General features: G+C 38.9%; 2 protein-coding genes across 11 annotated transcripts in view; both read left to right on the forward strand.

Annotated features, from left to right (window-relative positions):
• eif4h (eukaryotic translation initiation factor 4h) overlaps positions 1-19,933 on the forward strand; it is a 113,385-nt gene extending 93,452 nt beyond the window's left edge. Inside the window, exons 2-9 of one of the 4 annotated variants that reach the window (XM_039660108.2) lie at positions 952-1,105; positions 9,788-9,978; positions 10,214-10,278; positions 10,524-10,623; positions 13,028-13,117; positions 14,483-14,632; positions 17,675-17,790; positions 18,916-19,933. In XM_039660108.2, the coding sequence (XP_039516042.1) occupies positions 1,041-1,105; positions 9,788-9,978; positions 10,214-10,278; positions 10,524-10,623; positions 13,028-13,117; positions 14,483-14,632; positions 17,675-17,790; positions 18,916-18,921 (783 nt within the window). In that variant the 5' untranslated portion in view covers positions 952-1,040 and the 3' untranslated portion in view covers positions 18,922-19,933. Of the gene's footprint in view, positions 1-951; positions 1,106-9,787; positions 9,979-10,213; positions 10,279-10,523; positions 10,624-13,027; positions 13,118-14,482; positions 14,633-17,674; positions 17,830-18,915 lie in introns of those variants that run through there. The other 3 variants (XM_039660109.2, XM_089120967.1, XM_039660110.2) reach the window with 3 other exon arrangements.
• A 2,226-nt stretch (positions 19,934-22,159) lies between these two features.
• rffl (ring finger and FYVE-like domain containing E3 ubiquitin protein ligase) overlaps positions 22,160-23,470 on the forward strand; it is a 28,638-nt gene continuing 27,327 nt past the window's right edge. For 3 of the 7 annotated variants that reach the window (XM_039660071.2, XM_039660074.2, XM_089120968.1), the window contains exons 1-2: positions 22,187-22,430; positions 23,100-23,165. The gene's annotated coding sequence lies outside the window, so the exon portion shown is untranslated. Of the gene's footprint in view, positions 22,431-22,896; positions 22,992-23,099; positions 23,166-23,470 lie in introns of all 7 variants that reach the window. The other 4 variants (XM_089120970.1, XM_089120969.1, XM_039660072.2 and 1 more) reach the window with 3 other exon arrangements.

A 23,470-nucleotide genomic window follows, 5' to 3' on the forward strand; every position in this document is an offset into this window, starting at 1 on the left:
CATTAATTGAATTACTCACCAAACCCATAAGCCTTTCGTTCACACAAATGAAGATCTTTTTGATGAAATCCGCAAACCTTCTATCCCTCTATGACACTTAGTTTGTTATGGTTTGTAGTGTTAGCTGTCTATAGAGGAATGGAAAGTTTGATTATTTTATCAAAAAGATCTTCATTTGTGTTCTGAAGATGAAGGAAAGATTTACGGGATTGGAACGACATGAGGGTGAGTAATTAATGACAGAATTTTAATTTTAGGGTGAACTATCCCTTTAATTGGCTTTATGCACAGCTTCACTACTTCCTGAATTTCAGCCAGCTCCTTGTTTCCTGTCTGCCATTATTGGACACATTGATTAATTCAGGTGTGCTTGACCTCAGTAGTCATGGCAACAATAATCAGACACACCTGAATTAATCAATTTTGCCCAATAATGGCAGACAGGAAACAAGGGAGCTGGCTGAAGTTCAGGAAGTAGTGCAGCTGTGCATAAAGCCTCTTATTGGAGTCTATTTTGCCCGCAAATGGTAGCAAAGACTTATTTCGGTTGCAATCGACTTGCCAATAGAGTGAAGGATTCAATTACTCGTGTGCACATTTGTCGACAACCCACCACCGTAACAGAAATGGTCTCTGAACTAAACGAATCAGGAAACGAATTATAATTATTATTATTGTGTGAACTGATTTAAAAGATTCAAAGCATCAAAGAATCTAATCCCCACCTCTATGGTTCGTCCAAAACAATGAACTGGTGGATCCACGTTAGATCGCATCTCGAGTCTACTCGCCGTTGCCAGATTGAAAAATCTTCCAAATTCCTCATAAAAAATCTGCATTTGGATACATCCTCCAAAATCAATATACACACGTCTCATTTTAATATTTCTTACCTAAATAGTCTATCATTATTCAAAAATGTTTTATAAAAAGTCAAGTGTCATGTTTCAGGCACGCCGTGGACAGCTATCAACCGCAGCAGTATATGTTGGGGTCCTTCAGCGTCAGGCTGCTGCTTTCTCTGGACAGCATCTTCGGCAATGGCGGATTACGATAACTACGATGACCGGGATAGGGCTTACGGGAGCTTCGGTGGAGGAAGAGGGTAAGAAACCCGCACCAGAGCAGCGGTAGAGCATGCTTGAGAGCGTGTATGACAGGAGGAAGTGGGTCTGTGTGTGTGAGCGCAGTTCTGCGGGAGCTCGAGCGAGTGTAGGCCACGCAGCCCCGCTACGATGAATGGAGGCCGGGCACGAAACTCAGCCCACATGGGCTTCATGTCTCGCGGCCGACTCCGCATTTCACTGTCCGTGGGCTTCATGTGAAGCATTCCTGCTCACTTGTCTCTATTGAATATGATTATGGATATCATAATTGTATTGCTTTAGCAGCACGACAGCGTGTTTTAACACGATCTGCACTGGGCCTCGAACTGGGGTCTGACTGACTCCCCTCTATATATCACTCTCGATTCGCACGTTACGTTGCTGTTTATGAGGAGTGTTATTAATGAAAGATACCGTGGTACCTTCACCTTTTTGGACATGTTCTCTTCAATGTACTTTGGAGAATCATGTAAGTGACATGAATACAAACATGTGCATGCTGGTTTAGTTCCCGCTCACGGTATTCTCGGATCAGCAGCATATAAGTCCATGTCCAGTTTTATAAACACAGTTTGTGTTTTCCCTCCATCAGATCAACCTGATGTCATGCAGATGTCTTTACTTTCATACGTGCACGCTGCCTTTCACAGACATGCGTGACATTTATCACTTATTGAGTATAGAAATAGAAAGCAAGTGCATGTGTGATGAATTCAAACCTGTTAATTGGGTTCTTTACCTTTTGGTTTCCCTGATCTCTCTCACGCACACACACATGCCCACATAGAGGGAAAAAAGCCTTCCTCTTCTGAGTGTAACACTACTAAAATGACGATTTCCAAATGCAGGACATACACATCTTAGTGATGATGCGTACTATATAATATAGACAACATATGCGCCTTAAATATGAATTCAACATCCTAACTTGCACTCTAAACATTTTCCCATAGAAAACCATTATAATGAAACCTATCGTCACTGGTCTCATGATTCAAATCAAATACAAGTATGTCAACGATTCAATCTGATATCACGATGTGTTGCAATGTTACTGCACATGGCTACATTTTCATCAACGAATACAAACTGTCAGTTGGATATATGAGCTCCCTTCTTATTTTATTTGCTCCAAGAAAGTAGGCCTACACTTTCTGAATGTAGTCAAACAAAACTTAGGCTTACAGGAGATAGGACTAATAAACTCTAGTAAATGCTAAAAATCAGTTGTGACTTAAGTTACAACAATGCTTACACAAACTCTGTAAACCAACCAGGGCTCCAGACTAACTTTTTTTACTAGGAGCGCTGTTGCCCCTGACTGAAAATTTTAGGAGCGCAAGCAGAAAATTTAGGGGCACACTCAGCTTGCAATGCAATTATTCAAATTTTCCCCAAAATAACTGTAATAATGACAAATTCTTTAATAATAAATAGACTTAACATTATGATATGTTGTTTTATTTAAACTTCACAGGGTTCCAGAGTTCTAAAAAAAAAAAAAAAAATTTGGTAGCACTGACAATAAATCACTAAGCTTAATTTAGGGTGTAGATGAAATTAACTTTAGTTATTATCAGATTTATAATGTCTTAATATTAATTAATAAAAGTAGTGAAAATATGTACATAGAGTGAAAATAGCCAATAAACATCCTACTATTTACAATGGTATTATTTAGTGTTTAAATAAGAGTTTTCAAACATCTTAATTTTTCTTTTTAGGACAATCTTTAAAGGTTGAACAAAAAATGTGTTGGTAATCACATAAAAAATACAAAAAAAATAAAACATTTATATATGATATTATTGAAATGCTGGGAAAAGATGTGTAGTAGGCTACTTGTAAGCATTTGACTATTTCTTACACATTATCATATTTATGGTTAGAGTTAACTTACTACATTAGCCTAAATCCATGGTTCTGTTAGGCTGATTTGTGGACTGAAAGCCTTCTATAAGTATTTCTCCTGGTTTCCACGTCAGCGCTGTTTGATCTGATAACAGAACTCAGCGCCGAATCGGAGTGTTTCTCACTGGATCTCGTGGTGTTGATGTTATTAATTCTGAGGCGAATTCAATGGATTTCTTCACTGGATCTCCTAGTAACAGTGTTGCGTGAGCGAGATCGGCCCGCGACTGGCAAGTTCGGGGCTTTATGGTTCGGATCGCAGCTGCTGCTCCACGGTCCTAATCATACATGAGTGGCGTATTTTCGTTCCGCTTTCATTTTGTTTGCATTCGCTGCTAGGTGACGACTAACGAGTCGATAGATCGCTGATTGCTCAGACGCACATCAGGTTGTGATATTTGTTTCCGTCTCCTTCCCACAGACGCTTACGCGTGCTATTCTTGTCACGGATTCATTGACGCGCCCCTTCCACGCTTTACCATGCGTTTAACGTGCGGAAAATTTACTGGTCGCACATGTGCGACTGGATGTAAAATTCAGTCGCACACTCTCAAATTTTGGTCGCAAAATGCGACCATTTGGTCGCAGTCTGGAGCCCTGCCAACCACACACACACAGACCCACCATTTTATGCTAGTGAGACAAGCGCGTATCCGTCGAATGACGTCAGAGAAACGCATGTAGGCTATAACGGCGGCTATAATCGATTATGGTCTGTTGTTGCATCGCCACCGAGTTGTCCATGGCCGTATCGCAATGCATCATAGAAATTAATAATTTTAACGCCTCTACTCTGTTCAGATGCAAATGAACCCAGAATATGAAAGATTTCAACCAATATAAATTACGCTCATCCTGCTGTTCATATTCTGGGCTCATCTGCTGGCTTGTATATAGGATGCTTCATCTGTAGGTTGTACTGAGTTTGGCAGCGACACTGACTGAAAACACTTATTAATAAACAATTAAAATGTCTCCTTGCTATATTTGATGTAGGGCTGTGAAACGATTAATCGCGATTAATCGCATCCAAAATAAACGTTTGTGTTTACATAATATATTTGTGTGTGTAGTGTGTATAATTATTTTGTATATCTAAAAATATATAAAAATGTCTTATTAATATATCAAATATTTATGTATAATATAACTTTTTTTATAAATAAAGTATATACACGCAAATATTTCTTAAATATATACATGCATGTGTGTGTATTTATATATACAAAATAATTATACACACTACACACATATTATGTAAACACAAACTTTTATTTTGGATGTGATTAATCGTATGACAGCCCTAATTTGATGTATTCACAATCATTACTTTTGCCAGTTCTTTGTGACGGCTTTTATGTGCTTTATTGGCAGTGCCACCCTTACATGAATCACCACACCTGCATTTTTAAAATTTATTTTCATTTATTGGCCATTATAAATGCCGATACTGATAGTTAGGAAAATGCCTAATATCGGCCGGGCTCTAGTGTTTTGGTCGATCGGATCACAAGTAGATGAGGGAGACGCATTCCCGTTTACAACTGGAGTTTTAATCCGTCGCTTTTGTCCACTTTCAAGCACATGAGTATCGTCTACACTCCGAAAGCAATCGATCAGAATTCGATCAGTGATTATTACAATTTGACACTCAAATTAATCGCATGGGGAACACTGAGAGGGAGCGTGGCGTTCACCGGGCTATGGCCTAATAATGACGCACTGTTCTAAGGTGTGTATAATTTAAACAACTTAGTCAACACCAACAGTAGCTGCTGTTTGGTTTTCATATTGCTGCTCTCCTTCTAGTCACTTCTGAACTTGATGAACTTGACACTTCTGAACTCCTCTTGATTAAAGCTCAGGGTGGCGGGTTGCCAGATATCACAAAAAGAGCAAAACAAACCCCTTAAAAACGCAATCTAATAAGGACATATGGTAAATAATGCTGGGAAACACATTTAAACATAACTAGTATTACTAATATCCTACAAAAATTAAAAGAATGTAACTAATTTATTATGAATAGAATAGTTCAATATAAAATATTCAGATATTATAAACTGATTGATGAAGTAAAGCAATGCATGAGATTGAAAAATTATTCAGCTACGCTTTATTGAAAGTTTAAATGCACCTATGAGTTTTATTAGCCACTCCAAAAATTGCCTACCCGACCTTTAATACCAGGTGTAAACTGGGCCTTAATGCATTAAGACACTTTAGTGTTTTAGGGCATCAGTTCTATGGATGTTTTGCCCTCCTCCTGTTAATCAGCCAATTTGACACTGCTGTCATACGATCTCTACAAGCTTGATTTATGGTCTGTCATTAATATATGGGTCAGGGGACCGTGGTATTTCCATCTGGCCTCTGAGCCGTTGTACCACCACTGCACTTAAAGGTTTTGATGTCAAATGTGTTCTTGAGGTTGATGATTTCTGTGAGGACCCAGTAGCAGTAATCTATCATTTGCTGTGGACTGAAACCATCAGACATGCTGGGCTAAGGTGAAGTGGAGAAGTCACACTATATGCTTGTTTCGGGCCTCGGTCTGACACCAGAGGAATGTCTCTCTGGCATACTGGAGCCCAGCGGAAGCTCACACAGATTTGCTTCGTATGGACAAGAATCGACTGTTACTGAAAGTAAACTAACATAATGTGAGAAGATTTTTCAGTACATTTTGTTCATAGCACTTTCCATCTGTCCAATAGCTTTTGCATTTGTCACTTTTTTTCACCAGTGATAGACCGGTATTGGGCCAAGCCAATATGACGTGGTCATTTTGAGAGTGTTTGCATCAGCTGGTATCTGTCCACTATGTAGACTGACAGAAGTGCCAGTTTCAAAATATATACAGAAGTCTTGTCAACAGATAATGAATGCTTTGTTTCAATAATACTCCTTTCCTCTTTTTTTTAGCACTGTGATTACTTGAATATTTATAATTGTTAGTTTGATATTTGATTTAAGCAATTTTCATCTTCAATCATTAAAGTGGACTAATGCTTTTTTTACATTTTCAAATGTCTTGCTTTTTGATCATGAAAAGGGTCTGCAAAGTTACAAAGTCAGTCCTTAGGGAGTTCTTCTCTATATCAGTGTGAACTGTTTCTGAACTCCCTGAAAACGCCTCCATTAAAGAGCCCCTATCGTAGCATTTGAAATGTTCCTATTTTTGTTTTGGGAGTTCCCAAAAACAGTTTAACATGCATGCAAGGATAAAAACTTTATTTGTCTTATAATATGCATTTATTTTTAACTGATTTGCTCACCGACTCCCAAATGATTCGTACAACGACTCATTTTTCCAAACGCCTCCTTTGCGTGACTCTAATCGGCGGTGATTGGTCAGATGACAGACCCAGTCAGTTATTGTTTGTTAGCATAACGCATAAACATATTACTAAAGCACTGCAGTACTACTCTATTCTTTATGACAACTCCAATAACAGCGACAAACATTTCACATATTTAAAAAAAAATGACATTGGAGACCAAGAAGCTGCGCTGAGCGTAACTTACACACACACGTGCACACACATACTTATTGGGCCTTCCCTCCTCGCACCCCGACGCTACAAAACCGTTCAAAACCCATAAAAGCAACAATTATTAATAATACTTACAGGTTGTGATTCGGAGGAGGAAGCTGATCCACATACACTGGGTAAGTGAGTTACTGAGCCCTCCTTCAGGAACAACCGCTTGCGAATCCACACTTGAATTCATTTATGCTTTTGAACTAACGTTATTCGTCAATAAAATGATGAGAACACAATTGGGCTATACTGTTGTGGTATCGTTGCAAATATGAACTCTAACCACCGATTCTTCACATGCTCGTCCCTGGACAATGAAGACAAAGTGGCTGAACTATCTTTGCATTGTAGAACACAGCGTCTTCTCGACATGATGCTATGATGAAGTATTTGAATGTGTAGACTTCAAGTTTACACTTCCGTCTGCGCGCAGTAACTGGGCACGGCCATTATGTCTCTACGTCACTACGAACCAGCTAATGACTCGTTTCAAAAACAATTGATTTCATAGACTCAAGAGTCGACTCTCACTTTTGAAAGACAATAACTTTATATACGGTGCACTTTCAGATATACATCTTTTTGCAATCTTTACCTTAGAGCTATATTCCACACCATATGAACAGTCATTTTCGAAAATCCATGATAGGGGCTCTTTAAGGCCCGTACAGACCGGGACGAATATCAGCGCGCTTTATTCGCCAGTGTTTTAACACGTTTTTTGAGTTCACACCCAAGTGATTTTTGCTGAACATGGAGCAAATTCATTCCCTGACATTAGATGGCGCCCATTTGCTGTGCAATACCACTCCATAACAGTTCTCTTTTATCAAGATGTTTGTATTTGTAGTCCCTGTCGTGTTTGTCATATAGTTCTTTGTTCTAACACCAACGAGAACAGCAGCTCTACATTCATCTTGCCTTGCATCTTCTTCGTTTAATTTCTTCCTGGCTGTGCAGACGGCGACGCTACTTGGCGTAGATATTCTTCTCCGTCCTGTATGTGTTGTGTGCTCGGCAAGACCGCTTTGTGTTTTGAGTGCCCCCAAGTTGTGTTTTACTAACTTCAGAAGCTCCAAACACGTGAGCAAAAGCGCCAATCTCATTGGTCGGATAGTTTTTGATGCGACGTGTCAAAATAAAAAAAAACGAACCCGAGGCATTTTTTGTGCGTTGTGCACACTCACATTGGCGCCCTTTGTTTAGTCTAAAGGCGTTAAACGTCGGCGAACATTGCGCGTGAAATTCGTCCCGATGTGAACAGGCCTTTAGGCTGTAGTCTTGAGGATTCCTTGATATTATAGTCATCCAGGAACGAACGTCACAATAGTCCTCATTTAAATAATTTTTTGCCCAAGGCATGCACAAAATAAAGGGGTGAGGACTGGTTGAGTTGCATTAGTAGCGTGTTGAAACTTGGGTGCGACGTTTTCAAAATGACATGTTTGTAGCGGATGAGCAATCACAACACACTGTTCCAGCCGACCAATCAGGGCACATTGTGCGTTTCAGAAGGAGGGGCTTCATAAAGACCGGAACTAAACGGACCAAAAATCAACCAAAATCAAGACTTTGCCACTTTTTTTAGTATTGTAATTTAAATAAAAGATGATACATTTTAATATAAAGGTTAGAATAATCTGCACTTATGTATGTATAAATCGCAATGGAAATTATATATTCCTACTTGTATAAGTTCGTTTCTGTCAGTGATGTAAAGATATTTCATATCAGTGAAAGTATATGCCGATTTCTACCGGTCAACAATTTAAGGGGGCATATCATGCTAAATCCACTTTTTTAGCCCTTAAATGCATTTTGTTGTATATTTGGAGTGTTTATAAGTACAGAAAAGATGAAATTATTCTCTTCAGGTGCTTCGTTTATATCTTTATATTCTGTTTTGGTCATATTTTTCAACCTGTTCAGATTTTTCTGTTTTCTATGACGTATTTTGAACAATTACGTCACAGTATCTACATTGGAACTGCCAAATAAGGACATTTACTACCGTCCCAACACTTCGATCAATCCGCCATTATTATTTCTCGCTCCGATTTTGTAGTCCGAGCTCAATGATGCAGAAGTTACGAGAGGGCAAGTCAAAATGTTCGGTCGTTGGATGTAGTGACCTGAAGCACTTCAAGGATTCCCACTTCAGCAACCTCAGCCAGTATAAAGAAGGGTTTGCCGATCGACTTCGTCTGAATGAGGGGTCAATTCCTTCTATCTTTGGAGACAACGAACAGAGCATTTCGATAAGCTGTAAATATCGTTAATAAAAATAAAGTACTTTACTTTCTTAAAACACATGGTAGTCATGGTTTAGCAGTACCTTTGTCTTTCTTTGTTTTTGTTTTGAAGTAACGTTACACGTCTGCAGTATTATTGTTCTTGAGTTTCATCAATGGTCATTTAGCTGCTGTGTTTTCTGATGCTTTTCTAAACGTATCATATCAATACAGATTTTTAGTGGTAAGATTAGACCGTAGTCATTTATCTTGTCAGTGTGCTTGTTTTAACAAGAGAAATAACCAACTTTCACTAATAACACAATACAGTTATTGCCATTGCAATACATCCATATGAATGTATTGTTGTTCTGCAGGTTCGTCATCTTCCTTTGTTGACATTTTGTTAACGTGTGAATAAAAATGTTCTTTGACTCTTTGTAATCGTGCATCTCTAATCAAACTACAAAAATGGCTGAACGGGGTGGAGTTGGACCTGGAGAGTGGGCGGGGTATGACACATCTCCTTTTTATTTAAAGGGGCCGCTTCAAAACGGGTTGCCCATAGACGCACATCAGAAAAGGGGCCTGTGGAGCTATAATAATGAGGAATTCAGACCCAAGCATTGCAGTTTCGCTTTATATATAGACCACAAATGTATGATTTATATGTAAAAATGAATGATTTAAAAGCATGATATGTACCCTTAAGAAATGTGTATCAGAAGCAAGATTTTTCACAGATTAAAGAGCTCACTTAATATAGCACCCATGTGTGATTCAGATACTTCAGGGAAAACACCCATCCACCACTGCAGTTCAGCTTGACTCACTCCTGTGCATGTGTGTGTGAGGTTCTTTCGTCATGTATTATGCAAAATCATCGGATGAAGGATCAACCGATGATTCACATTTATAGACCAATAATTTAGCCATATTCCTGTTATTTCTTGAAGATACAGTGTTGACCAGGTTGTTTGTTTCTGGGCCGCAGACCCCGAGGTGGCGGCGGTGGCCAAGGCGGACCCCGAAAGCAGAAGGAACTTCCCTCAGAGCCTCCCTACACAGCGTACGTCGGCAACCTGCCCTTCAACACAGTGCAAGGAGACATAGATGCCATTTTCAAAGACCTCTGCGTCAGGAGCGTCCGACTAGTCCGAGACAAAGAGACAGACAAGTTCAAAGGTGGGCCGGTCTGTGCATGTTTAATGTGGGACGCTGTGTTTGCTTACTACTCATGCTTGGTTTTAGGAAAGCATTCAACTTTGTGCTTCATACATGAATTATTCCTCAAAATGTGTGGCTAGTTTACATTCCTGTTGCACAATGGGAAGGATGTGGCTCAAGCTATGGCCAAGTCAAGGGCCTGACCCTAAGGGAAACGCATTTGCTAAAACGGTCAATTGTTTTCTTGCTCCAGGTTTCTGTTATGTAGAGTTTGATGACTTGGAATCTCTAAAAGAGGCTTTGACGTATGATGGCGCTGTAAGTCACTTATTACACTTTATTCAGTTGTTTATCATCTAATGCAGAAGTGATGAATGCACCGTTCACTAGTTTGAGGTCCGTGAACATTGACGCACCGCTGTTGTAGAAACATTGTAGAAATGTGAATACAGCTTTGGTGAGCATAATAAACGTTCCCCCCGAAAAACTTCAAACCGACCCCAAGCTTTTGAACGGGACTGTGCTGTGTGTGATTTGTTGTGTTCCTGACTGTTCTTTTACAGCTACTAGGCGACCGATCTTTGAGGGTGGACATCGCTGAGGGGCGAAAGCAAGAACGCGGCGCTGGAGGCTTCGGCTTCCGGAAAGACGACAGAGGAGGAGGTAGTGTGTGTGTGTGTGTGTGATACTGCTGTCATTCATTAGCACAGTCTTCTGTGCTTATTCTTATCTTATTCTCTCTTCTTCTATCTTATCTTAGGAGGTTGTGTGTGTCTAATTCTTTTGTTAGTGCTGTTTACTAGGGCTGGGTAATAAATATCGATTTCTCGATATTAATCGATTCTCATTTTTACAAACCGATATCGATTCTTAAATCTCAAGAATCGATTAGTCATCCTGTTTCATTTGAATGTGTGGAACATTGTATCGCGGCTGCGCGCATCCAAAAACTCGCAATAATCTTTGTCCTTTGTTACTATTGAAATGAAACAAAGTCTCAATTTTCAAATTACGTCTATTTTCTTTAGAAATTCAAAAACAGAGTTTTGGCGCTGTGGCGTGAGATCGCTCTGGAGAAGCAGCAGCGCTGATCTCTCTTCCAGTCACAGCGCGAAATAAACATGAATGAGCATCTGAAAGTGTGTTAAAAGATAGAGTACAACTTATCGAAATCCGTATCATGTCACATTGATTCGCTCAGCGTTTCAACCGTGGAAAGACGTCAGTAAAACAGCTTGTAATCAATGTCGTGTATCGTCATATTTACCTCAGAAAACCCACATACACTCGTTAGTCAGCTAGAAAAAATAACTCTAGAGAGGAGCATTTTGCTAAATATATACACTATATTACATATGCATTATAATCTTAATGTTCTTCAATATTTAATGCATATTTGAATAAACCTGACAAGTTTTTATGACAGCCACCATTTAAATGTTTATATTTCATATAATCTTCTTATTACAAAAGTGTAATTGAAGTGATTCATTCATTATTACCTTCATATTAGGCTAATGAAGCCTAGTAGGCTACAACTAGACTCCCATAGTTTACAGCATTAGTAAAGAGATTTTATTTCCTTGAGAAAAATTGCCATTTATTGTAACTGATATCCAAAATAATCGATATTGAATCGAAATCGAAATCGTATCGAATTGCAAGCTTGTAAATCGAATCGAATTGTGAAATTTGTCTCAATACCCAGCCCTACTGTTTACTCACATTGTAGCATGCTTTTCTGTGGATATTTTTTTTTGCAAGTTCTTGCCGTTTTAAATATTGAAGTGTTTTAAATAAAATGAGCAATGTTAGGGCTGGGTGGTCTGGTTTTATTTACAGTGGGATTGTCAATCGGAAGTGTTCCCGTCACAGATAATATAAATTGTGTTTTTCATTCAAATGTAATGATATATTAGCCTGGGTTTCCCCATACTGCCTTTGCGCAGCGTGATTTTTATTCACGCTGTAAGGCAGTCTGGATACCATGGACCAGATTTTCGCAACAGCGAGGGGACCAATCGCAGAACGGGGAGAGATAGCAAGACGGTGACGATGTCTGTGCGACAACACACGGAAGCATTTTGTTTATATCTATGGATCCAACATGGCAGCAGACGTGAAGTTACCCTTCGATGCAACCTTATGGCACTTTTCACCTACACAGTACTAACTCGACTCGGCTCGCCTTTGTTTGGTTTTCAACGTCTCAACGGAAAAAACTGTGCGCTGCCCAAACGCTCTCAAGCGCCCAAACCACGACGTCTTCAGCTGGCTAAAAACTCTTTGGTGGATACACGGCATAAAGGTCTGATCAAGCGAAATGATCGCTCATTTAAAAAACAAAAAACAAAGTTGAAGTTTTATAAGCTGAAATGGTCGCCTTGCTCTGTTCTGTGAACTCTCCTGTTCGAACTCGTTTATCAAAATGAACAAATTAGTTTTTCGTGTCATTTGGTTCATTCAACGAACGAACGAACGAAATGAATGAATTGACTAGGAAAAAGATTTGTTCGGCACATTTTATGTTTTCGAGTTTGTTTGTTTTTTACCAGTTTTTACGCATTTGAGCAGTTTTATCTTTTACTTGCTACATTAGTAGTAAGTAGGAACTAAGTTGAAATTCCTAAAGTAATGCGATATTGTGATGTTTTGGCCCGACCCCCGGTCCCTAAGCAAGGCTCAATAATACCTTGTGTCTTCTGTCTCTTATTCTGAACTCTTCTGCTTTGTTTTCTTGTATATTGCTGCCGAACCTCTCACTGCTCTACACACACAGAGCTTTTCTTTAGCTGGGCTTCTCACACTCATTGTTCATTTCATCTTTAGATCTTTTTGTTCTGCTCTGTTTTTCACCCCTCAGTAGAAACACTCTTCCTAGATCCTTTTCCTTCCCCTCTAACAAGCGGAGGGCTTTCTGATAGGCCAGCTGGCGTCTTCCTGTGCGCAGTTTCGGCTGACGACCTGATTGGTTCAGTAGATGCGTTATCTGGGTGGGCCTCTCTTTCACCCTGATCTCGCCTTTGAGTTGTTGCCCCTATTAAACAGCCCCCCCTGTCCCTTTCAGGCCGTGGTGGCTCACGTGGGGGCCGAGGAGGGGGACGTGACCCCAGGGACGACTACGACCAGTCTGGAGGAGGTGCGGAGAGTGAAATGGGCAAGAATTCGATCATTTTGGGCTTTGGCTCTATATACAATTATTATTATTTTTAGCAGGAATCTGAGGACACATCTGTTGTAATGCTTTTACCACAGATAGTTCAGAAGTGTCCCTCTTTTTTTGAACATGAACTTAAAACATGTTGACAAATAAATATATTCGACGAACACCTTGTAAGCAAGGGAGCTTGAGGAACATTATCTTAATTTTATGAATGACTTTTTAGGACATAGTTTTGGACAAGCAGTGTTTTTTTGTAGTGAAAATTTCAATTTTAATGAAAAAAATTTATAACAATGATTATTATTGTGACATTTTCATTACAATTGAGCTCAGTAATATGTCTGGGCACTTTATTATTATTTAACAACGAATAAAATCAGCAGAAATTCAGTACAAAGTGTACTTTTTTTCCACACTACAACAAAATCAAATTTTAAACTTGTTTTTGGGGTGAAAAATAATTTACATTGATTATTTTTGTGACTTTCACCCTTTTACAGAAAACATGGTTCACTCTCTTTTACAAATTGAGGGAGTCAAAATGAACTTAAACCTCATTGAAAGTAAGCCCGAATATTTCCCAGAAATAACTGAGCCACAGGATCAGCAGGGTACTTGGTATTGTTTGTTTGTGTTTTGTTAATGGCTTTTTCATAGTTAATTTCAAGTTAATTTTTGCACATTGATCTCAGGCACTCCATCTCATTGCCATCAGTCATGTTGTCAGTGAAGTCAAATTTCCTCCCTAATTTAAGTTGTCTATAAATACTGATCTTTGATCAGGCTTCTCTCAAGTCTTAAAGTGATAGTTCACTTTGAAATTAATTTTTGGTATGTTTTATCTTACCTCAAGGGCATCCAAGATGTAGGTGTCTTTGTTTCCGCAGTATTTTCAATTTTGACATTTTTCGGTCAAACCGGTGTTGTCTATCAGTCATATAATGCAGGTCTATGGTCACCACCTCAAAGAGCATGCACAGAGAAGTCAAAATTAAACATGATTTAATGACTCGTACATGCAAGTACACATTGATGGCCTAAGACACGAAACGAGCGGTTTGTGTGAGGAAAAAGTAAAGTATTTATATAGATTTTATCTCTAACCACAGCCACAAAGCACCCGCGCACTCAGATCACTTGGACATGGCTGTGGTTAGAGGTAAAAGCTATAAATACTGTTCGTTTACCTACATCTTGGATGCCCTTGAGGTAAGCTAAAACATACCAACAATTCATTTGAAAGTGAACTATCCCTTTAACTTCTTGCCCAGAGCCTTTCCTGGATCAGTATTTTGGCACAACTTTGCAGCGAATTGGGAGAGTGATGCATCTCATGCCTTTCCTTTCCGCTTCCCACAGGATTTCGAGATGATGACTTCATGGGTGGGAGGAGTCGAGGAGGCGGCCGCCCGGCGGACAGAAGGGGGGGTGGAGGCATGGGACGCTTCAGAGATGGGGGTGGACCTCCCCCTCGTGGAGGCTCGACAGACTTTAGAGAACCATCTGACGGTCTCGCAGATTTATTCATTCTCATGAGAGCAGATAGCCTTATATGTGTTCTTTAAAGTCAACATGAAATCAATATAGACCCAGTTTACTCCATCAACAGAAGGAACATGTTAACTCTTTTTGCAAAATGTAGTAGCTTGCTCTGATTTTCAGCTGTACACCAATCTATATCAATGTATTAGTAGAAATGGCTAATGTTACCTTGACGCACAATATACAGTGGGGCCAAAAATTATTTAGTCAGCCACTGATTGTGCAAGTTCTCCTACTTAGAATGATGACAGAGGTCTGTAATTTTCATCATAGGTACACTTCAACTATGAGAGACAAAAAGAAATCACATTGTAGGATTTTTAAAGAGTTTATTTGTAAATTATGGTGGAAAATGAGTATTTGGTCTATAACGAAAGTTCAACTCAATACTTTGTAACATAACCTTTTTTGGCAAAGACAGAGGTCAAACGTTTCCTGTAAGTCTTCACCAGGTTTTCACACACTGTAGCTGGATCTCCTCTAGAGCAGTGATGTTTCGGGGGAACATGGACTTTCAACTCCCTCCACAAATTTTCTATGGGGTTGAGGTCTGGAGACTGGCTAGGCCACTTCAGGACCTTGAAATGCTTTTTACGGAGCCACTCCTTCATTGCCCGGGCGGTGTGTTTGGGATCTGGAAGATCCAGCCCCGTTTCATCTTCAAGGCTCTCACTGATGGAAGGAGGTTTTGGCTTAAAATCTCGCGATACATGGCCCTGTTCATTCTTCCCTAACTATGGATCAGTTTTCCTGTCCCTTTGTAGAAAAACAGCCCCAAAGCATGATGTGTCCTCCCCCATGCTACACAGTAGGTGTGGTGTTCTTAGGATGCAATTCTGCATTCTTCTTCCTCAAAACACGACGGGTTGAGTTTTTACCAAAAAGTTCTATTTTGGTTTCATCTGACCACATGATATTCTCCCAATCCTGTTCCGGATCATCCATATTCTCTCTGGCAAACTTCAGACGGGCCTGGACATGTACTGGCTTAAGCAGGGGACACGTCTGGCACTGCAGGATTAGAGTCCCTCTCGGTGTAGTGTGTTACTTATGGTATCCTTTGTTACTTTGGTCCCAGCTCTCTGCAGGTCATTCATCAGGTCCCTCCGTGTAGTTCTGGGATTTTTGCTCACCGTTCTTATGATCATTTTGACCCCACGGGCAGATCGAGGGAGATTATCAGTGGTCTTGTATGTCCTCCATTTTCTTACAATTGCTCCCACAGTTGATTTCTTTCACACCAAGCTGCTTGCCTAGTGTAGATTCACTCTTCCCAGCCAGGTGCAGGTCTACAATTTTCTTCCTGGTGTCCTTCGACAGCTCTTTGGTCTTGGCCATGGTTGAGTTTGGAGTGTGATTGTTTGAGGCTGTGGACAGGAGTCTTTTATACAGATAACGGGTTCAAACAGTTGCCAATAATACAGGTAACGAGTGGAGGACAGAAGAGCTTCTTAAAGAAGAAGTTACAGGTCTGTGACAGCCAGAAATCTTGCTGGTTTGTGGGTGACCAAATACTTATTTTCCACCATAATTTACAAATAAATTCTTTAAAAATCCTACAAAGTGATTTCCTGGATTTTTTTTGTTCCCCCATTTTGTCTCTCATAGTTGAAGTAGACCTATGATGAAAATTACATACCTCTCTCATTATTCTAAGTAGGAGAACTTGAACAATCAGTGGATGACTAAATACTTTTTGGCCCCGCTGTACCTGTACCGAGTAGTTTATGTTTTAAAACTTTGACGCCTATTCTTTCCTTCAGTTAAACAAAGCAAATATTAAAGTTGTTTGTTTTATAACTAAGGCAAAATAGTATAAAATTATTGGTGTAACATTACAATAAGGTTTAATTGAAGGATTATGAGCTATGAGTAATACATTTGTTACAGTGTTTATTAGTCTTTGTTAATGGTACTTAAAAAATACATTTGTTCATGTTAGTTCATGCAATATTTGATTTTAATAATGTATTAGTAAAATGTTTAAATTACATTGACTGATATTAATAAATGCCATAGAAATATTGCTGATTCTTTGTTCATGTTAACTAATGTAGTTAAATAATTAAACCTTATTGTAAAGTGTTACCAATTTATCGGTTATTGAAAATATTAGGAATAAGAATTGTAATATATTTCAGCATCCACAATGTTAACCAATTGTAATGCAAAATAATGGGTTTTAGAAAAGCTGCGTTATATCCTAAATTACTATTGTTTTAAGGTATTTTGCAGCTTTTCTAAAATCTTTAATAATTGATGCCAAATAATCTTTATACAGTTGAAAAGTTATAGTTCCCAGCAAGTTGAGGCTCAAATAAATACTGCCTTGTTAATGGTCCAGTCAATTCCTACTTAATCAAATCAAGTTTCGCCCAACTTTTCCCTTTTTTAAGTGCTGTTCACTCAAATCTTTGCGCAGAGAAAAGTGGGTTGCAGATAGCATTTCATTTTGAACTCAAGTAAAGTTATAGAGTGCCGAAGTTACGACGTCACTCTGTAGGTCAAAACGCGGAAGTGAGTTAGCATTTTAGCACTACGGTTCCCTCGCTCTAAAGCCTATGGGATTTTTGAATGGGTTTTTGCTAAATCGCCTGAAATAAGGTCTGCGGTGAACAAAGCCTCTAAATATTTTCACGTTTTGATCTCTGACATAAAACACACAGTTATAACCTGCTTGTGATTTTTTTTAAACTTTATTGTGTCTGATTGTGTTTTTTAAAATCTTTATATAGGCTTCAAAATGTATAAATGTTGGATTAACTTGTAAAGATTATCTTGATAGACAAAACGTGTAAGGGTCACAACTCTTTGTTAAACACAGATCTTATTTGTTTGCGATTTTCCAAAAGTCTATGGGGAAAATGCATTGCTTTTCGACCGAGGGAACCCATGCGCCACTAGCTTCCGAGTTGTCCTACAAAGTGATGTCATCACTTCGGCACTCTATTGACACTACCTAAATGACTCAACAACATCTAATGTCTCAATTGTTGTTTTTTTCCACAGAGGAAAGAGCGCAGAGGCCGAAGCTACAGCTGAAGCCGCGTACAGTGGCAGGTCCCCTTAACCAAGTGGCCAACCCCAACTCGGCCATCTTTGGGGGTGCCAAACCCCGGGAGGAGGTAATTCCCAAAGACAAACACTAAGAGACTGCAGCCTCCCTCACCACTCCAAACGGAAGGAAGGAAGGAAGAATGGGAGGGATAGAGAAAGAAGGGGAGGGAAGGGCGAGGTACAGGGACAACGACGACAGGAAAAAAAAAACGTATCATGCCAACGGGAATGCGATAAGGCCTCTATCAGTTCTACCTGTTAGAGATGAACGGAGTCCTGAGTTCAGATCGATTGACTGTATTTATTCAACGGAAACAAACACACGAAACCACGCCTACATCGAGCGATCGCCATGACACCTGCGCGCACCAACGAGCAGCTCGTGAATGCATGGCCAAACAATGTTTAACGTCCACCTTTGCTTCCCTGTAATTAGTGCCTGCGCTGTACTGTAGTTTTCGTCGGGGGGAAGTTCTTTCACATCCTTGTGGAGTTTCGAAAGGGTTTTTTGTTTGTTTGTTTGAGCTGTTCTCTTAAATGGAATGGAAACTGGTTTTAAATGTTTCTTTTTTGGCTTGTTTTATAGACGTAGACACTCACGCCGAGCCCTTTTATTGCGCGAATAACGACGCCGTTTTGATTTGTGCACTTATTGCAGGGCAGCTAGCTAACGTTTCCACGGTTGACGTTCAATTTATATTAGCGTTCGCGAATAGCAGTATTAAGTTTTTTGGATTGAACCACCATTGTTTTGCATTTTTGTTCTTTGGATTTTTACTGGACTGCACCTTTTGAAGTTGTGTTGGTTTTTGATGTGATTTTCCCAAAAAAAAAACGGCTCCTTCGCGATTTCAGACGATTTTTCCGAAACGCAAACCTTCGACCGCACACTGGAATGTACACGTGGTGCTTTTCCTCTTCCCTAGTCCTTATCGTGTCTGTAAATTGGCGTGTCAAAGCACAACGTAGTCCAGTTGTACGCTCGGTGTTCGGTTTCGGAGCCGCGCATCTCACGACATTAATCGGTAGATCTACACGCGTTCGGCACCCCACCGCCATCTTGCTGTTAAGTGTTGAACTGATTCCAATAATTGCTTTATCAAAATGTTCATGTGCAAATGTCACCATCTCCTACAATGGACCCTGTGTAACCACTCTGTTCTTGTTTTGTTTTATGTTTCCGTTCTCTTAAGAATTAATATCTGTGTCAGTGTGGCTGCATTTTTCCGGAAGGCTATACTGGATTCTACTGGCTTTGATCACCATAAAATCTTTCAAAGACTTCTCCCAGTGACACGCAGGCAGGGGCACGAGGTGCTGGTCTCCTCTCGAATCCAAACGAGCCCTCATCCGATTGGCTTAAAAAGCATGTGGAGGTGGGGGCTCTAGAAAGGGGGCGGGGCATAGTCTTAACTCCGCCTCTGCCTGTCCTCGCTGACTCCTCCCACACGCCTCAAAGAACCCAAACTTGGAGGACAACATCTCCTGGTTGATTTCCATTGTGTTTAAGGACTTCAAAATATCTCTCTCTCTCCCTCTCCAAAGTATCTTTGTGTTCCGAATTTGTAGACACGCGGACGTAATTGCAGCCGTGTGCTTTTTATATTTTGCTCTTTAAATTTCTTTACTGTATTTGAAAATTAAAACGTTGAGCTTGATTCTTAATTAAACCATTTCACAGTGAAGAGCTTTTTTTGAATCTGTTTGAATTCTTGCGTTGTCTTTACGAAAGATTTTCCGAACCTGACCAAATCTGGCTCATCCAGAGCTTTCAGGAACAATGTGCCACATGTATTTCATTCACTTAGAAGAGCAACATGCATGCATGATAGGTTTGGTTGGTGACACATGGGTCTACAGCGACACCCACAGCTTGACTGCAATGTATTTCTTTCCAGGACGAAAAAAAAAAAAAAGTAGAAACTATGATCCATTACACCATCAGTACTGCCTTTCCATATGAAGCGTATTGAACAAAATTGAACTGCTCGCACATTTCCAGACACGCCGGTGACGCCGGCCGCTGTACTTTCATCTCCTAGTGGATCGAGTGTAGAGTCCTCATGGGAAACCCTTCTCCTCGCATTTTACTGGATTATGAGGAAGTTCAAAATTGTCTTCTTACTGTATTATAGAGGTCGGCTGTTTTTATTCTCTTGTTTTTCTTTTCATTTTCCTACACTGTTTATGGCAATAAATTGTATCATCTTACAGTGTTTGAAATGAATGTTTTGACATAGGATTATGGGATGTATTTATTCTGTGTCCTGTGAAGCTATATGGTGTTTAAAAAAAGTTATTTTACCAAAATTTCACCTGGTAGTTGGTTTATCACAGCAAGTTTTGGCAATTGTGTCGTATGCTTCAAGAACAAGTAACTTGTCCATACAAGACACAGAGTCTTATCTTCGTTGGGTGAGGAATGGTCTATACACTGAGTCAAACACAGGAAGTCTTTACTTTCAGCATAGGAGACACGTGATGAGTGATTGTTTTGCATATGTAAAGAATAAAAGATTTGAAGAGGAGACTGGGTTTGGGGTGTCAAGTGGTCTAAATACAAGGAAATATGGGGAAACATCTCTTTGTTGGGTGATTCTGACTTTAGAAATAAAATAAAGAAAATAATCCTATTGTTAGTTGTAGGACTATGGTGATCTTTTTTTTACAAAAAAATAGGAGTTATACCTAGTGCCATTTTTAATTTTTGACCGGAGTGAAAACAAGGAATGTAGAGTTCAATGGATCCTACTCTACTTGTCAATTGTTCAACTGACAAAACATATTTTTCTAAAACTAATCTCAAAAGACAAACAACATAAAACAGTTTAAAAGTTGTGAGTTTTGAAAAAGACGTGATGAACCTTTCGTGGCGTCACAGTTGAGTATAATCCAATATGGCGTCTGCCCTGACTAGACCAATAAACCACAGCGGCGCCATCTTTGAATGAAATCGAGGCTGTGTGAGAGTCGAGACGGGCATCTCTACGGTGGGTTGTACTGTTATTTAATGTGGTGTTCTGCTGACGAAACTCTGCAAAAATATATTTTCCGAGAAATTTCAGTTTACATACCCCAGACAATATTATCATGTGGAAAGGTGATAGATAAGCTGATCTAGATGATTTAAGCCTGCTTTTTTACAGCATCGATAAAAGTACAAGTCTATCAGCCTCACTTGGATACCTGCTATGGTGCTGATCTTATTAACTCTAGGATTGAGAAAATGTATTTAACACAATTTTACATTATTTAAGATTAGGCTATAGGCTATTGAACACATGCTGATGTGAAAATGTATTTTTGAAATAATGACTGTAATAAGATTGTTTTTATTTATTTTTACTTTGATAGTCATGAAAATAATGTCAGTGTTATTGGGTTCCACAAAATACTATTTCTACTTAAAAAATCTTGACCTGCGAAGTTAATAGACCAATTTCGACGCATGAACACCATGTGGTCAAAATATCTGGACCAAACAACCCTTGAAAAAATTGTTTTATTATAAATGATTAGTCCATTAGTGATGATTGAAGTCGCATATAGGCTTTAGGTTATATAATAAGTGATATTGGAAGTTTAGGAGTAAACGAGGGTTCTCCGGTCAATCTATGCACTTGTATGCAGTTTTTCAACCCGCTGCACTTTCTCTTTGATTTCAGGAGAGGTCGCTGCCTACCTAATTTACCTCAGGTCGTAGGAAATTAACAATCTCTACAACAAGTTTGGTGTTGTATTTAAGCTGTCATCAAGGATACTTTCAGAAATATACTTTGGTCATTCTCAAACACTTGTTATAATTATGAGTTGATTACCTATTTAAAAAGTTGATTATTGCTAAGAGCCTACTTAATTTGTCCTTTTAAATCACCTCCTGGTAACTGTTAGGAATATCATAGAATAGATGACTATTCATATGGGACTAATCAAGATAAAAAAGTATAATTTAAGATATAAGAAAATCTATAAAATATTGCCAATTAAAAGAATAATTAAGTGAGAAAATAAAACTTGTATGATGTCCATTCTTTTAATTGTACATCTAATTTTAAGACATTTAAGATAAAGCAATTGGGTACAATGTTTAAAATTAAACTGATACTAAAGTTTTCCAGGTATAAATGAATGTCCTGTTCCAGAGACGGGGTCAAGTGATACATGTTATTTTTTTTTCTCAGCGCTGGCCTGAATGGGCCAATCACAGTCATTTGCGGTTAACCGGTGCTTGAGAGGTAGGTAGAATTTCCTATTCTGTTGGTCAGGTTCCAATTCGTTGAATAATATATTATTTAATAGATTAGTTTTAGTGTTAGAATTTTTTTTAACGGCAGGTGCTCCCTAGAGAAAGAATTCACAACAACCACAAAAATCATTTTAACCCGAACTTATTTATTTTATATTTAATGGTCAGTGGCTCGTGCGTCAAACTAGTTGATGATCGACGTGCGCGTTCTCGTGTTTTGAAAGAACAGAACGTGCTTGCGCTTCAGTACACACCACTAACCGGTCCGGAGCGTCACTAACGAACTTCGCGTAAATCGAAACACCAAACGTGTGTGTTCATCCCAAAAAAACAACAAAAAAAAAAACAACAACCACAAAATGAAGAGCTGAAAGTCTTTATTTGTTCAGTAAGGATTATTGATCAATACAGAGTTTTCAACATCTGCGGCTGTGGTTTTCGAGTGCCTTCGTTTCATTTGAGGTAAGTTTTAACGTCCTCTCGACGGAATAAATATAGCAAGTTAGATATGAAACAAACTCGTTTAATTAAACTCACGTTTAAGTTACTCACACTAATAGCATATCTCTGGACTGTTTTGAACGATGTAATATAAACGTCTTCCCTGTACTTTTCGCCATTAAACTATAAGTTAGTCTTGTTTTCTGCGCTCGTGACCGCTTGTGAAAGTGTCGCATGATGCTTCAAAAATAACATAAAAAGCTAGTCTAAAGTTCTGATACTCTAACATACTTATACTGTGACGTGGTAAAAGTTTGTTTTAGTGACTACCTATAGTTTAAACTATAATCCTGATTGTATTACTTGTATACACACTTTGAATAAGTGTACTAACGCTAACGTTATATCAATACTGTGAAAATGTTTGTTCTTTACACTTTTCTGCGGCACCATTTGGTCTTGGTGAACAAGTTTTCCTGTTTTAAAGGGGAAGCTTCAGAGTGATCTGACACACGGATGTTTGAGGTTGCCAAGTCATTGTGTGAGCTTTGAGTTGCGACGTAGATTTGCAAACAGAGGAAGGTGTGATCCAGATCCTCCATTGCTTCTTGCGTAAAAGGGGAACGTGCACCAGCAAATCTAGTAAATGTTACTCATAAACGTGTTACTGTGTTCTTCTTCTCTTTATAGATGTCAATGGATTGGATTATATATCACTGAACGTCACAGCATACACGTCACTTACTCATTTTCAAGGTATGAACAGTAATTCAACGTTTACTTGTGCTGTTTTATCCTGAAACTACATTAAAAGTGCTATTATGCATCATATTTTATTTTATTTTATTATATATTATACATAAAGATGGGAAATGCTATCATGGAGAAGATCGCTGCAGTTCCTCATGACTCAATAACTTAATTTTTATAAATATCAGATAATTTGACCTCTATATGATAAGGCAGGGTTTGTTCAAGTATAATTGAAATAAACCTTAAAATGGTTTGACTCCTCAAAATCATAATTGTGTTTATGAATCAATAATTTAAGATATTTAAAA

This window comes from Pimephales promelas, chromosome 16 (genome assembly GCF_988280905.1).
Source record: "Pimephales promelas chromosome 16, fPimPro1.hap1.1, whole genome shotgun sequence".
In the NCBI taxonomy this organism is placed as follows: Eukaryota; Metazoa; Chordata; class Actinopteri; order Cypriniformes; family Leuciscidae; genus Pimephales; species Pimephales promelas.